Raw genomic sequence first — 16,830 nt, forward strand, 5'->3', positions numbered from 1 at the left:
GGCAGCTGAGAGAGGAGAGTTGGCAAACAACTTGAATTGGCACTGTTCACTTCCCACAAAACTGTAGCCTGAATGGTGTATGTAGCCCTAACCTAGGAGACTGTCTCTGCTTTGTAAACTGAGCAGTCAAGGTTAGCAGAGATGAGAAAAAATGTATCTTCAGGGAGATGTAGTTGTGTGGAAAGAAGGAAATCAAAGTGGGCTCATCCTTCTCCTGTGCAAAATAGCAAAGGCTGGGCCTCACTCACCCCCTTTACTCTGTGTACCATACGAATTAAGCTCCTTTTCTGATGCCGGAGGACACAGTACAACTTTTTTACTCTACTGTGCACTTTCCAGTTTTCTGAGACAGTCATCAACCCTGTGCCTCTTTCCTGTGCTCATACCTGATTGTTGCTGGGAAACATATAGCTTGGCCTGAAGTTTTAGAAGATACTGAAAATAAAATGTACTGGCAGGTACAAGGGGAAACTTGCACAAATTAAACAGTCTTAGTCTATATCCTGTATTCCATGCTTGAGAAGGAGAGCATCTAATGTATAAGCCGGTATTTCAACCAGTTTGAACTTATTACATTCACTGCTCAGGGTGGGTCTGTCTGATTCATCATTAGTGTGCTACTCCATGTAATTTATATTTATCATTTTAATCTGTGATTAGCTTTATTTTCTGATAAAAAGTAAAGGATTCACTGGCTGCTACATTTTCAGATATTTTTCATCAAGATTAGGTAACTCCATGCATAAATGGTTATTCATTTATTATGTTTACTTTCTAATAGTGCATCTATTAAAGGCAAATATGCAACCATTAGTATGTAAATTTAACTTGGATGTCTGAACAAATGAGGTACAGCCTCAACTGTGATTTATTGTCTAGTTAGCTTTACTGTAATTGAAGATATACAATGTTTGTGTGTATGCATGTGGAGGTACAACAGAGTAGGTGATGGTGTAGCATAAACATTTTATTGACATGACTTTGGGAAGGTTGAATTTCTTATGAATGATTTACATAGATCATCTTAAATGAATGTCAGTAAAATCTTTAAAGTGCTGTATATCATCTCAGGTTTGTCTGCATACTCTGCAGAACAGAGTATGGTGAAACTTTTTTTTTTAGTGTTGGGTAGCTATGGAAAGAAGGAAAAAAATATCTTCTTCATTGTGAGATGCTGCACTAAGCCACACAATTGGATTAGAAATCACTTGATCATCAAGTCTTCTCTCATCAGGATGTCATATCTCGTATCATTTGTAGCCAGTGCTGGTATTGAAGCTCTAGGAACCTGAGCCCTCTGGCCCCAGTCAGGCAAAGTACTGAAGAACATGCTGAGCTTTAAACTTGTGAGTAGTCCCATTTAAATCAATGGGATAGTTCCTGTGCTCAGTCACATATAACCTACGTACCTAAATAGTTTCAGGTCAGAGATCTCCGTATTTCCTGAGATCCAGCTGAGAGTGATCAGCGCCTTGCAGCGCTTAAGCAGAGAAAACTTTCAAAATGGCTGTCATAAGCAATAAGAGTTTAATCTGAGAAACCACAAATGTCATTTGCAAAATCTTTGATCCAAACCAGTTTTACTGATTGACATTTGGGTAAAGAAAGTCAACCAGCAAGCATCTGGAGAGTAAAGAGGACTTGAATTCCCATTCTCAACTAAAGACAATTAGCTGAAAACGCAGGAAAGAAAGAAGAAAATAGGGGTTCAGAAATGGGCAGAGCGTGAGTGAATGGACAGTTGTGTGAGACTGGATACAAGAAAAGAAAATACTGGGATATGACAAAGTAAGAGGAAGGTAGAAGAGAGAAGGGCTGTACTTTGGCCCTTGGAGGTAATAGGAAAAAATCAGGGGGCTAAGAGAGAAAGTTTAAACAAGATGGGAGGGGTGGGGTGAGTAGAGAAGACAGACGCAGAAAGGGAGCATAAGTTTAAGGCAAAAAACTATTGAGACTGATGCAAAGGTCTTTTTTTAAATCAATCAGAAAGCCTTCCCAGACTTTGTACATATCTCCTTTTGAAAAGTCAAGTATGAGTGACCACAGAAGCCATCAAAGCAATTCTGTACTTTAAAGTATTACCATCAGTCTCAGGGTGGGGTGGGGTGTTGAAAGCAAGGAATGTGTTTTCTCAGAGTAATGAAAGAAACATTTATAGCAGCTCTCCAAAACTCAGGCATACCTCAGAAACAGAATAGAAGTGATGAAAACTGGTATATCCAATGCTATCCAACCCTAGTGTAATTTTGTAGACTTTTAAGTCCGGGTCTAAAAAATAAGCAGCTTACATACCAGTGAACCACAAATGGGTAATACAGTGGCTTTTCCATAGGGTGTAGTAAACAGATGCTCAGCCACACATACAATTTCACTGGAGCACAGTTGGACTTGTGCGCTCAGCCTTTCAAGGTAATGAGTTTTCCATTTGTCATACTGTTAGCACATCAGCTTTCAGGGGCAGGAGCCATCACTGAACTCAGCATTTTGATTCTGGATTTGTGAAACAATTATTGTGCCGGAACCTAGACCCATGACTAAGGCTGCACTGACATGGTATTACTGAAACCCTTGGTAAAAATAACCACTGATGGGGGATGTGGATGCCAGTAATCTCACTGCTACCCTGAGCTAATAGCAGTGATGTAGGTTTCATGCATACCCTGTTTGCATCCCTCCCACTGCAGTCTAGTCTTACTGATAGCTACGTGTTGAATCTGGACAAATCAGTAATACTTTAATTCCTTTCTGCTTGTACTTAGAAAAAAAACAATAGCCCTTTGTGCTTAGATTTGTTAGTGATAATTATCTTACGCAGTATCTCCAGCTGTTGTCTGCTGGTGCACCAAAGAGCAAAACAAATCCGAGTCATCCATCTCATAGCCACCTTGATAGTAGTCAGATGTATAGAGAAGCCTATGATGTTCATAAGCAAAACCACAGCTCTTGTCCTTAACATATGTTCTTTGAAAATACTTTAAGTAATTCTAGGTTGTTTTCACAGTCTTAGACTATTTGAAAACTCTCAGGTTCACCTCCATTAGGTTTGATCTAGCTGGTGGTGACTTGAAGCAAAATAACTGCTCTGAGCTGTTCTTCCTGGATGTTATGAGTTTTCTGCTTTGTACACAATTGTCCCAGTTGGATTTTGTTCCTGTTGGGTGGAGTGTGTGTGTAGAGGTATACATATACTTTCAGTTTTCTATGCTAACAGAGTTAATCACCAATAGTTTTTTTTTTGACATGGATGTAATTATGTTTCCTCAAATTCTCAGCTGTGTGGGAGGTCTAGGGCTTTACTAACAAACCTAGAGTGTGCCACATGGGTGTTTGAAAGCTTGCAATGTGAAATACCAGTGTGTCCACCTGGATGATATCCTCTTTTGACTGCAGGTCCAGTCAGAGACTGCAGTTGAACCTTCTCCATTTGAAGGATGTTAGTGGTTTTGTGACTGTTCTGTACCACTTGTTCCCAGAGCCTTGGTTCTCACAGTGTCAGGATGAGAAGGATAATTTTTTGTTCTTTCCCATGTACTGTCCTGCTTTGTTGTTCCAGTTGCATCGCAGCAGCAGCTTCTGTGACTACACTGTGAGGTGGATCAGGGACCCTTTTCCCCCTGCAGTTCCTCAAAGCCGTATCAGTCCCCTGTTCCACTTCTCATTGTCGCCCCATACCCTCAGCACAGCTGTGAAAACTGCACTTTTGTTTTCGGAGGCAGGATCAATCCTGAAGTGATGGGGGAAGATGGGAAGACAAAATCCTGTAAGGTGGCTTTGGCACTGGGTACTCTGCCACCGCACTGTGGCCTGCATACATAAGGGAAAGGTCATGGATCAGTGACGGAAGTGAGCAGCCTGGGTGGAAAGAGGAGCCTCTGCTAGCTGGGAGTCTTCTACTGCTTCCTTCCATGTACCTTGGACATCCAGAGCCTCAGTCCTGGAGAAAAAGAAGGAAGGAGTCCAGAAGTAACTGAAAGAAAAGTCAAGGACTAGAGAAGAAAGGACAGAATAACTTGAAGACATTCAGCTGTTCTTGTTGAAAATTTTTTGTCACTTACGTTCCAGCAGTGGCATCCCGAGTGAAACAACTGCAACCTTACAAGATACAAAGGCCATGGAATCTGTAGATGTGTCCTGTGGATTTCAAATTGCACTCTCCGTATTTTCCCAAACTTGGTGTTTGCCGTAGTCCTTCCGTGCAATTAATGTAAAAAATACTTTCACAGAGACAAAAAAAAAGGTCCCTGTTCAAAAACCAAGAGTCAAGACCACTTTTTATGCCTCTCTATAATCTGAAAAATTGGAACAAAATGGCGAAAGCCAGCTTCTCGCAAGTCTTCAGGAGTGTTACCATTCACAGCGTATCCCATGAACGGCTTTGGCACAAGCAAAATGAAAAAAAAATAGTGCCTCAACAATTTCCATGTCAGGTGTGGCTGAATTAAGCATGTTGTTAGGTTAGAGGATGGGGGTGAGTATGTAGAGAATGTGGTATACCCAGCAGGTATGTCGTTGATACAAGTGAAAGAGAATCCCAGTGAATGGGAACAGACCACAAGGGACTTCCTTCCATTTTGTTTTAAACAGAAAGGAGCAACTGTAGCCCCGATTGAAATTTGAGCTCGCCCTAACATGATGTAAATAAAAATGGATTTCCAGTTAAAAATACTGCTGCCATGTACAGTTATTGTCAGTAGAATCATTTTGCTGCTAATGTCTGGTTTGGGAGGGTTGGGGGGGGTTGGGTTGGTTTGTAGGCCAATGCAACCCAGTGAAAGTACACCTGATACTACTTAAATTATTGCTTAGCAAAATCTTCAGTAAGCTTCAAAAAGTATATGTTACCGTGATTTGCTCTGATCTTGAAACCTCATGTATTTGCAGTTTGACTGGTTGAGGCTCTTAAAACAAATAGCTCACAAATGAGTAATTCTGCTGCTGAGTATATCAACTGATCTTTATTGTGTCCCAAATGATGAAGTATAATGGTTATACAAACTACTTAAATAAGCCATGAAGCAATTTCCAGCAGTGATATATATGCTGAGACTCACATTAAATTAATATTAGGTGAAAGAGTAAACCTGGAAATCTAAAATAACGATAGATTTCATATTGGTTATGTGAAGCTATGAGAACCAGCTGCTTGTGGTTTCAGCAGGAATCCACAGAAGTTCAGAGTGTTCAGTCTTATTGTCTACAAAAGTATGTAGCTAGTAAGGAGTGCGAGTGTTACACTTTTGCAGTATTTTTCCAATGCTGGTTTAATTACAGTGTGGTGAATAGAATTCTGGCTAGGAGGATGGCACAGTAACTGTCTCGACTTTAGTCTTTGGCCCTTACCTGAGAAGTTTCCCTGAAATTTGAGTCAGATCTTGACCCTGACTCAAATTTCCCTACTCAGTAATTCAATTTTTCATGCTGTTTACAGTTGTAGTTGTCTTATACCTCATGCCTCAGCATGTCTTCTCCAGTACTGTCCTGGGGTGGAAAGTTCTTCAGGGGCTATCATTTTGTGCTCTGTTTACCTAATGGGACCCTGGTTTCAGACTGGCAGTCCTAGGTAGTTATCACAATCTGAATATCAGCATGCCTACAGGAAGGTTAAACACATCTTTGTGAGTGTACATTGTGCATTTGATGTAAGAATAAATTCCTGTTTAAAATATGCCTAACTTGTACTGTGTGTGTATCTTCAGAGGTACAAGTTTGTGTTCGTACATATATGTATGGGGGCAGGGGGAGAGAACTTGAAACTGGTAGGAAATACACTCTAATTCTTTTTTACCAGTTTTGGATAGAAGCATGGGTTTTGTTGTAGATGAGTTTATTTGATAGTTGGCTTAACATTTATGCTAATGTTTTACAGGCAGAAGATACATTTTGCAAAGAGCCTTTGATAAAGTGGTCTCTAAAAGCATGCCTAAACCCTTACAGTCATCATGATTAGCCATTGCAGCTCAGCTGTAGAGTATCCCTGGGAAATGAGGGCTGGAGAGAACAGTCTGGGTGCATGTGTGTGTATGCATGAACAGGAGCACCTTTTGAAGTACATGGTGTTAATAAAAACTCCCTGATTTTCAGCTACCACTTCCCTGATCAGAATATGAATTAGGCTACAGAGAATAGCCAAACAACAGAAGGCACAGTTGGGAAGAACCATATTATTCATATCATACCCGTCCTCAATTTCCTTCATCTTGCTAGTGTGAGACACGCAAGTTCCATAGTAGTGACAGCCTAAACCAAAATGTGACAAGTAAGTAATGCTTTGGGGTGCATATGCTGCAGAGGATTTGTTTTTCCAATTTTCCAGTTTTCTAAAAATGAATAATGGGAAGAAATCACCTCTTTTGAGGATTGCTTGCATCCTCCTGCTTATGTGTTAAATCCAGTTTGCATAATTATTACCACATGTAACCTGTTCTCCTAAATCAGCAATAGTGAACATATTTTCTGATTCTTGTAAAATAGGGAAAGGCATTAAAGAAATTGCCTGCTCTGCACAAGTATTTGGTTTGTAGATATTTAAATGTGCTTTACATTTTGTAGCTGTGTACTTAAATCCTGAGTGTACTTTTTGTGCTTTATCTGTTCTTGGCTTACGGCTTCTCTGCAGCTTTCTGTTTCTAAGCATTGTTACACTTTAAGAAGAGTATGGCTTTAGGAATGCTCAGAATCTGCCTGAAAGGAAAAATTAAAGGCTTTTCTCCTTCTTGTGAGTATTGGACAAGTAAGTGGAGCCTTGCTTGCTACACTACCCTAGTGTTGTATTACTGGTTTTGCATTGTGGAGGTTGTGATTAGTATAAATTTAATACTTAGGGGTGGGGAAAAGTAAAGTTGACTACTTCTGGAAACCAAATTAATGGATTTGACCAAGAGTCATTGCAACTCAGGCAGTTTCCCCAAGTGAAGAGGGAAACCCAGCTATTTTTGTGGCACTGAAAATCATGAAGAATGTTTCAAAACCACCAGTAATCTCCTCAGGTATATTGTTGTATGGGCAATTGAGATATTTTCATTTCCTAGGGAGCATAGATTTTTTATGATGCAGTATCTACAGTAGTGTTTCCTAGATGATAACAGATTAGCTTGTAAGCCTGGGAAGTGCAGGAAGATGAGGACATTCCCTTGTAGTATAGCAATGTCCAGGACATTATGTGAAGCTGTACCTGGCCAAGGAATATGAAGCATCATTGCCATTGACTTGGAAATCTCTGCTTTTTAGAAGGGAGAGAGAAAATAGAAAACCAGCTTGCTAGGTGGGAAGAAGGACTTTTTCAGGTGTTGCATGTGCCTGTAAGATTTGTGATGCCAGCTTATTTTGGTGTAATATTCAGGTGTTCTGAAGATTCTGCTATTTAAGCAATAACTCTCTGAAATGGTGGATTTAATGAGCAAAAAAGGAAAAATAATCAGCAGTGCTTTATATGAGATTTTTCATCTAAGTTGAAGTAAAATGTTGGGTGCAATTTGTTTCCATTGTTTGAAAGAAATACATCTTCGTATTGCTGCAGTCTCTTTCCAAATGCTTGCATTCTTTATTTAGATATAAGTCTTTCATATGAATTGTTGATATGTGGAGTATTTTACCCCAGTGAGCTATTTACTTCAGTATTATTATTAAACATAATGAGAAAAAACATACAAACCAAACCATCAGAAAAGAGGAAATCTGACTTCTGGGCATGGCAAAAACTTAATGCATGCATCAAGCAATGCCTTCTGTAGGGTTAGGATTAGCTGTTCTCCCTGGAGCCTTCTCTTCTTCAGCCTGAACAACCCCAGCTCCCTGAGCCTGTCTTCATAGGAACCTTTAATGACAAGCTTTCTACTCACACATTCTGCCACAGCACCAATCCTCTCTCGCATTCTTCCTGGTGCTTGTAAAAGATAGAGTAGCTTATCTAAGAAGTTTCATCTTTTCATTGGCTATTACGCATCTTAATTTTTCAGTGTCATATTAGGTAGTGACTTTCCTTTGTCAGGTGGGCTACTCTATAAGAAGCTGTAAATATTTGTTCTTATGCATGTGCTTGTGTGTGTGCATTTGGGATGAGTCTTCGGGGATATTTTTCTATTCAAAGATGCTTCACTAGCATTGGAAAAGGTGATTAAATGATATTGTATGAAGAGCCATCAGTGACCATTTAGGCAGAACATAAGCAATTTAACTCCTGGTTTTCCACCTTCAGGCCACATGTAACAGGGCTCAAGAGAGAAACTCTTGTCTTCAACAAGACCTCATAGGGCTTAGCTTAGGTGGGAAGAGGATGGAGCTCAGATGGTGGCATGCACACACAGCAGAGGGGGAACTGGTCCACAGGTTTGCCCCCCAGCCAAGGGGCTGCAGCTCCTTCATCCCACATCGAAGGCTGACACTTACTGAGAAAGAGTCTGTGCCCTGTTGCACCTCCCTGCTTAACCCAGATCTAGAATGTGTGTTTCATCTTTGAGAACAGTTTCATTTACTATGTTTCTTGATAACATTTTTCTTTCTTATATTTTCCACAAATTACTTCCTGTATTTCCATACTTCATGATTATTTTTTCCCAGGGATGAGAGAGAGAGCCAAAATGAGGAACTGCAATTACTTGTCATCCAGTGCTCTTTTAATTGTGCAGGCTGCTGATGACAAACAAGCAGGCCTTCTGCCAAACGTATGGTTGTCTTCAAAGTGTTGATCTCTAGAGGGGAGTGTGACATCACCCCCCCTCCTTTTGCACCCCCATGAAGAGCTGTGAACTGCACTAGTTGGAGTGGAAACTGGGATGCTGATTGATTTCACCAGCGAGCGTGTGTTGGCCAGCCTAGTCAGCTGTAGTATCTGTAGGCAAATGCTCCTTTGTGGCTGCTGATAGCTTTCAGTTGGGTTCTTGTCTCAGACAGAAGAGCAGGGTCAGAACCAGGGCTCCTAAATCAAACATTTCCATCAACCATGAAAAATTAAAACCTTTAGGAATGGAAAAGAGCCAGGTGGGTTAGAAAGTAGAAAGGGAGGAAAAGGGTGGTGACAGTGGGAGTATTTGGGCGCTTCTTCCCCTTTCCCCAGCCCTAGAGCCCCTAGAAGACTTGATTGCATAGTACTGCTGCTAGGCCTAAGAGAAGTTTATCTAAGGTGGTGTTCACCCAGTTCTCTTCAGTAGCTCAACATCTTTATGCTGTCCTTCATACTTACTTCAAGATGAGAAATCACTAAACTAGAAAAAGAAAGATTTGGTTTGGTAATACTGTCATTTCCAGAATGCCATGAAAGAAGCAGCTTGCTTAAAGACCTGTTATGCTATAGGTAACCATCCAGCTGTCTCCGATGATGGTAAAGAGCAAGTGCTTGAAGCACAGCACATTCATTATGAAAACAGTATAATCCTTATCTACATTTACTGACCCTGCTTAAAGCCATGAGAGAGCTGTTGAACCAAAAGTACAATTGAATTGCTCTGTTTAAAAGTGACTAGAGGATCTGTCCGCCATTAGTTTGTTTAGTCCCTTTTGGTTCCATGTAACACGTCCTTAGTTGTGGTATGCACCCTTTATTCATTTGAAATCTGATGCCTCCCTTGCCCTCTCTCCTGTTTTCCCATTGCTTCTGTGAGAAATAGTGAAAGGTACTTGCTTCCCTTTCCACATTGAATGAATTAATGATTTGAAGCTACTTGGAACACTCAAAGGCACTCACATGATATTCAAACCAGGGACAGAGCATTCTCACCCATATGCAAAAAGCCCTCTTCCACTCAAAATGGTCCATGTGCAAGCAGAGTGCCTGGAATCCAGGGAGCTCATGATATTTACATGGACACATGGTGTTCCCTGTATGTGAGCTTGCAGAGGTGAAGCGCTCTGTTTGGGGGGAGCGAGCTGCTGTCCAAAAAGGGCTAATCTTAATTGTATGTTCATTCTGAGAAGTTCAGAGCACCACTGGAGGCTAATGCTCTTCTGCCATTCCCTGCAGGGAGACAGGGAGACAGAGCAGTGCATCAATCCCAAACTGGTCCATTTGCTTTGGTTTGGAGAGCTGAATTCTATACATATGGCAAGTGTTTAATTAGCTGGTGCAAGGGCAGTAACCTTGGACAGAAAGGTAGAGCAAAGTGGTAGGGATGAGGAATGCCCTAAGCTATTATAAAGAGTCAGCCCTGAGTGATGCACTTCTTAGGTACATCTAGGCATGGGCGAGGCAGGCTGGCAGAGCAGGGTATAGCACTGGTGTCCAGCTGCTCATTCCTACACTAAAATTAGCACCCTGAGAGAAAAAAAGCTTCTGTTTTAGTAAGTACTTGGCTTATTTATTAACCAGAGGATGAAGTGTGACTAATGACTAGTAAACGTATATCATGGAGGGTGGATCATCATAAGCTTCCATTTTATTATTTTAATAAATGATAGTAATTCAATACTCCTAAATGCTTTCACCTTGAGTGATTGAAAAATGCGATGTCATTATCTGCAGTGTTCCCTACAACGTGGTCTCAGCAGAGTCCTATCAATAGTGTAACTACTGGGAAAGCACTCTTGTTTTCCAAGGCTGTTGAAAAATTCCAAAGACTTTGGTGTTTGAAATAGAAAGCAAACAGAACATTTAAAGTAGTGCTGTGGTGACAAAATTCTGGTGGGACCAAGAAAGTGATGCAGAGTTGTCGGTGCATTGGCAGTGCTGTGTGCCAGGCCTGGCCAGTGCCTCACAGCAGCACTCTGCAGGTGGGATCAGTTCTACCTTTCCCAAAAACTTTTTTCAGTTCCCTGGAAACCTAAGGGGGGTGGTCAGGCAGTGGAAGGAGGATGGCAGGGCTTCCAGGCTCCTGCAGTGTGCAAGGAGCTGGTCAGCATACAGGGAGCAGAGCCGGCCAGTGTTCTATTAGGTTCTTTAAGCGTTGTGGTAGAGCACACCTAAGTCAAGAAGAGGACATACCTGAATTGGTGGCTGGAAGCAGCAGCAAAGCAGAAAATGTAGTGGGAAGAGCACATTGCTCTCAAGGGGAGCCTCTAGAATACCTGTAAATTCATAAGGGAACAGTCTTCAGGGCTGTTGTTTGCCTTGAACCTGGGAAGGAATCAAAGTCATAGGGTAATGGTTAGTGTTGAAAGGAACTTTAAAGGTCATCCAGTTCCAACCCCCTGCCATGGGCCAGGACACCTCCCACTAGACCTGATTGCTCCAAGCCCCATCCAACCTGGCCTTGTACACTTCCAGGGGTGGGGCAGCCACAGCTTCTCTGGGCAGCCTGTGCCAATGTCTCACCACCCTCACAGTAAAGAATTTCTTCCTAATGTCTAATCTGAATTTGCGCTCTTTCAGCTTAAAGCCATTACCCCTTGTCTTGTCACTACATGGCCCTGTAAAAAGTTCCTCTCCAGATTTCTTGTACACCCCATTTAGGCACTGGAAGCTGCTCTAAGGTCTCCCTGGAGCCTTCTCTTCTGCAGACTGAACAAGCCCAAATCTCATCCTGTCTTCATAACAGAGGTGCTCCAGCCCTCTGTTTGGCTGTATTTGTGCTTGGGAATGCCCCAACCTGTGTGCAGGACCTTGCACTTGGCCTTGCCGAACTTCCTGTGGTTGGTATTGTCCCACCTCTCAAGCCTGTCCAGGTCCTTCTAGATAGCATCCCTCCCCTCCAGTGTGTTGACCTTACCAGACAGCTCAGTGTCATCAGCAAGCTTGCTGAGGGCGCACTCAATCCCACTGTCCATGTCACTGACAAAGATGTTAAACAGTGCCAGTCCCAATGCCAACCTCTGAGGGATGCCACTCATCGCTGGTCTCCACCTGGGCATCAAGCCACTGACCACTACTGTCTGAGTGTGACCATCCAGCCAATTCCTTACCCCCTTAGTGGTCCATCCATTGAATGTATGCCTCTCCAATTTAGAGTCTAAAGCCCAAGTTAAAGGACTTTAGACCACTCTGTTGTTAAAGGTCATGAAAGTTTAGAAACGAGGACAGTGATGACAGTGGGATCTGTTGGACCACAGTGTGTATTTGCAGGAGTGCCTGAATACGAACTTGGTAACTTTTTAACCCGCCAGTTGGAGACTTGTCCTACCCTTTTCATGTTTTACGTGTAGGTAATAAATAATTATGTAGCTCTACACCAAACAGATCAATATGTTTGAGAATTTTATCCTTATACTAACTTTAGTGTTGATATAATACTTACTGCAATGATATTGACTGCAGCCAGGTGGTGAAGGGAGAGTATAATATGGGATTATTGCCTTGCCTTTTACCATAAAGATTTTTCTGTATTACAGAGCTCTGAGAAAAGGTTTGTACCCTAATAATAAAAAAGTTACTGTTTTAAGCATTTTTCCTTCCACTCTTTGTAACACACTCAAGCATACGCACATGTGTGCACTAACAAAAATGCAGTTCTGTATCTAGGCTAGTAGCACCATGAACTGAGTCAAAGAAGCAGTTTTCTTATAGACTTGATAATCTGGGAGGTTGATTGGGAACAGACCCTACAGTTTATTACATCTTTGAATAACTTTGCTCATGTCAGATTTGATGGCAATGATAATGTAAATCAGACTGTTCCAGGTACAGCATCAGACTACATTGTGTGCTTGTGTACATCTCATTTGAAGTGGGGAAAAGAGTGCTGTTTTCATGTGTCTGACATAATCCTGCTTCTTTTGAAATTGATAGCAAATACTCACATACTGTGAATTGTGGGTACTCTGCTCCTTTCAGGGTTTAGGATATTACTGTGTTACTTAAACATGTAAAATACATGTATCATGTTGTTGACTGAGGGTTGTCTCCAGCATTTGAAGCTGTGACTTTTATTTAGCAGAGATGTTTACATTTAATTCATTAGTGTTTTATCAAAAGCTTTTGTGTGATGTATTTATTGTAGGAAGGTTTTTTTGACTTGATGTACAGGCTGTACATTCATTTGACGAGTTTATTCTTTTAACAAGTTGGGTAACCATTTGTGATTCACAGGTTTATTCACTGGGGGGGTATTAATTTAAAACTTGCACTGTATTCCTTAGCAGATATTTATTGACTGGTTTACACTGTACAGAACAGGATTTGAGTAAATCAGCATGCTGTAAATTTACCTTTTTAACAGGTTTATTGCTTTTAGCAGGTATTCACTTAGGATGTGACTGCTCCACCATAAAAATTTTGCAGGCATGGAATACATTTTTGAGGAAAATAATATACTGTAGAGCAAGGTGCATACATTAGCTATCCTATAGATACAAGTAGAATAAGAAAAGATGTTTTCTTCTGCAGACCCCAAAAGTCTTGTGCAAAAACATTTATTCAAGTGCAGTGCATTAATGGAAGGCAGAAGTAAGATATTGCAGGACCTGAAGGGCATGAAAAGAGAGCATTACCATTTTCCTTTCCTCAGACGGGGGAAATGTCTCAGCAAAGGCGAGCTCTGAAACCCATTGACTCCAGGGAAGTTTCATCAAAACTGAAAAATTAATGATCACTAAGTTTTGTTTCTCTTTCTCTTCCTGTTTTTGCAAATAACAAGTTATACTGTTCTGACCACAAGATGAGGTCTTTCTGTCTGCAGCAAAGATGCCCCTTTATTTTTAAAAGTCTGTTGTGGTATTTGTGGAATTAGTAATTATGTTAACAGCAATACTTTTTGTTGTTGTTCATGTTTGGATATCTATAAAAAACCCTGGGAAGTGAATTGATCCCTCTTTTTAAGCCCAAGTGTGTTTCTTACTGTAACCTTTTAACAAGAAGTTGTTTATTGATAATACCGTCTCAGAAATTGGACAGTACAGATAAAAGACATATAATGGTGTATATAAATGATATAAAATACATATAAATTTTATATATGAATGTGATAAAAACTTTTAAATCTGTAAAATACTGAAAAATGCTTTTATAAAGTGCAGTTCTACCGAGTGAATAATCATGTTAAAATGATCTCTTCCTCTTAAATGGCTCTGCTCAAAAAGTGTGTTCAGGCTCATAAATGCTGATTTTAGCAAAACCAGTTTTTCTTCTGAATGAATTAATCAAATTGGTTATGAGGGGATCTTTAAGACATCTCCTAGTATAAAATCTTGCATTTCAGTTGTTTATCAGGTCAGTTTGCTTTTCAAAAAGCATTTCAGAAAGATTCTAAAATGTGTGTTATGTGTGTTACACAAGTTTAAAACAGTTCTAGGTATACCTACCAAGTCCAGCCACTTACAAAGGTATGGTGTTGATTTTCTTTTAGCCACTCAGCAAATACCCACCTTTGATCAATGACATCTCCTTTTGGCTACCTTCTGAGACATACTCCAAGAATGATTTCTATGAATTGGCTCGAACCATTGGTGGAGACCTGATAGAAAAGGTTGTCCTAGTGGATGAATTTACCCATCCAAAGTAAGTACATTACTACCTTTTTCTTGTGATCAGAATATAAATACTTTAGTTTCGTATGCCAAGAAATTCTTACAGTCTTTGCACATTTCATTTTTTAGCTCTAAAAAAATTTAACAACACTTTCAGGAAGTTTTTTTACTTGAAAACAGTATTGTATATTTGTCTTTATATCAGTCACAGCTCAGCTCATGGGTCATGCTTCTCTTCTTTACTGAGAATATTATCTTCCATACTAATAGAGCGGTGAGGTAGGGACAGGATTTACTGTTCTAGATTTGTGCTGTATGCGTTTTCTCCTTTGATATGCTGTGACATATCCTGAACCATATACCAGGGGTGGCAGTTGTTCAGTACAAGATCGTTTCTTCCTCCACGAGGAATACAACTCTGGTTCCCTCTGTGATTTCTGCAAATAGATGGGAAAGATGACTGCTTGTTGAGAATTGTTACACAGACTTAGGATTTAACTAGCGTTGTCCTCTAAAGCCATTAAACCCTCACTTAGCAAACATTCAGGTATGTTTTGACACTGCAAGAAGGAAACATTTCTCACCTTCTACTTGGTGGGATTGTTGGTAAGTGATGTTGTAGTCCTCTTAGTTTACAACACTAAAAGAAATGTCTTTTAAAATGCCTCATTAAAAACAGTAATTCCAAGGATATTATCCACCTCATTAAAATATAATTATAGGTAAAGACTGTAAACATAATGACCTTACTTCTTAGAACACAGTGATGCAGGTATATAACTTTTGTGGACTGATAATGTAAGCCACGCTAAGTAATTCTGTCTGTTCTCTGAAGCCGTTGGAAGACTGAGTCTCTGAAAAGTGTTCTGCTTAGTCTTAATTCCAAGATAATTGTCTTGTTACAGGAACAGTACAGTGGCTTCTCTAATTCAGTGTTGCAGAAAAGCCTCTGGGCACAGAAATTAACAGAAGAGATCCTCAATGTTGCTATGGATGTGTGTGTTACAGGTTCAGATACTTGTAATCATTATCTTGAATTTGTAGTAAATCTGCTGTGGAGGATGGGAGAAAAGTACATAGGATAGGAATACCTGCAATGCTGCTGTCTTGAATGTTTGTTACTTACAGGAAGCTTCCTAAGTTCACTCTTGTAATTAATCACTTCTAGAATTTAAAATTCGGGCTTTTTTCACCCTTTAAAAATACCAGTTCCGTGAGGAATTAGGACATTTGGCATTCTTGTTTTCCTTCTTAAAATAACTTTTCTTGGTTACAATACTATAAAGATTGGAAAACAGAAAATGCTATGCAAATAAAACTAATTCAGAACAGAGAAAGAGGTCTTTTAATTAAGATCCTTTATAGAAGCTATCTATGTGATACTGTGTAGTTACTTTCTAGACTTCTGTGTGGTTTAGAAACCTTTGAAGATTACACTGGGCTTCGGACTGATAATCGTGCTCCATTACATTACAATTACAGTGTGTATTAGCAATGAAAATGTATTCCTCTAGAGGGAAAAGGAAAGGATGGGAAAAAAGCATAAGACAAGTAATTGTTTAAACAAGGAAGAGATGTCTTGGAAAAAAAAAAAATCTTGAGTATCTGCTTTGTAAGGTGATAATATTGACACATCTTTCCAGAAAGCAGAGGCAATTAAACGAAACAGCAGGAAGGAGTCTCCTTGCTGAAAAGCACAAATTTAGGAGAATGCCAAGTTAATGTGCTGGGGTAATTAAGAACTGTTCCAGCCCAAATGCATAAAAAGTAAATTTAACTAAACAAGACACAACACTGAGGCAAACCCAATGATGAGTGAAGAAGGCTTTCCAGAAGATAAACTTTTTGGTTCAGTTTAGTCTGCAGATATTCTATTTTCCTTGCAGCTGAAATTAATGTTAATAGATGCCAGCCTAGTGAGGCTAGATCAACTGTAGCATGTTTCAAGCAGCAAGCTTTTTCATGCTGCAGTCACATCTTTGAGGCAGAAAAATAAGCATTTCCTATTAGAAAATAATGTTCTAGTAGTTAGGACATGCAGACTGAAGTTAAATCTCTGTATTTAACTTTCTTGAATTTTCTGATTCCTCCAAATTCCTGTTCACCAGTACGACAGGTAGACCTCCCAAAGGAATCATAGAATCATAGGTTAGGGTTGGAAAGGACCTTACGATCATCTAGTTCCAACCGCCCCTGCCATGGGCAGGGACACCTCACACTAAACCATGCCGCCCAAGGCTCTGTCCAACCTGGCCTTGAACACTGCCAGGGATGGAGCATTCACAACTTTCCTGGGCAACCCATTCCAGTGCCTCACCACCCTTACAGTAAAGAACTTCTTTATATCCAATCTAAACTTTCCCTGTTTAAGTTTTGACCCATTACCCCTTGTCCTATTACCACAGTCCCTCATGAAGAGTCCTTTCCCAGCATCCCTATAGGCCCTCTTCAGATACTGGAAGGCTGCTATGAGGTCTCCACGCAGCCTTCTCTTCTCCAGGC

At 40.3% G+C, this 16,830-nt stretch overlaps 1 protein-coding gene across 12 annotated transcripts in view; it reads left to right on the plus strand.

Annotated features, from left to right (window-relative positions):
* Positions 1–16,830, plus strand: part of FARS2 (phenylalanyl-tRNA synthetase 2, mitochondrial) — a 245,622-nt gene that overhangs the window by 150,946 nt on the left and 77,846 nt on the right. For 7 of the 12 annotated variants that reach the window (XM_062617816.1, XM_062617811.1, XM_062617819.1 and 4 more), the window contains one exon: positions 14,208–14,359. The exons of 1 other annotated variant lie outside the window; for it this stretch is intronic. In XM_062617816.1, coding sequence (XP_062473800.1) covers positions 14,208–14,359 — 152 coding nt within the window. Of the gene's footprint in view, positions 1–2,332; positions 2,410–5,866; positions 5,913–14,207; positions 14,364–16,830 lie in introns of those variants that run through there. 4 more of the 12 variants (XM_062617822.1, XM_062617821.1, XM_062617818.1 and 1 more) reach the window with 4 other exon arrangements.

The sequence above is a fragment of the Pezoporus occidentalis genome, unplaced genomic scaffold, assembly GCF_034315485.1.
Source record: "Pezoporus occidentalis ecotype Australia unplaced genomic scaffold, CSIRO_AGI_Poc_V1 ctg2, whole genome shotgun sequence".
NCBI lineage: Eukaryota > Metazoa > Chordata > Aves > Psittaciformes > Psittacidae > Pezoporus > Pezoporus occidentalis.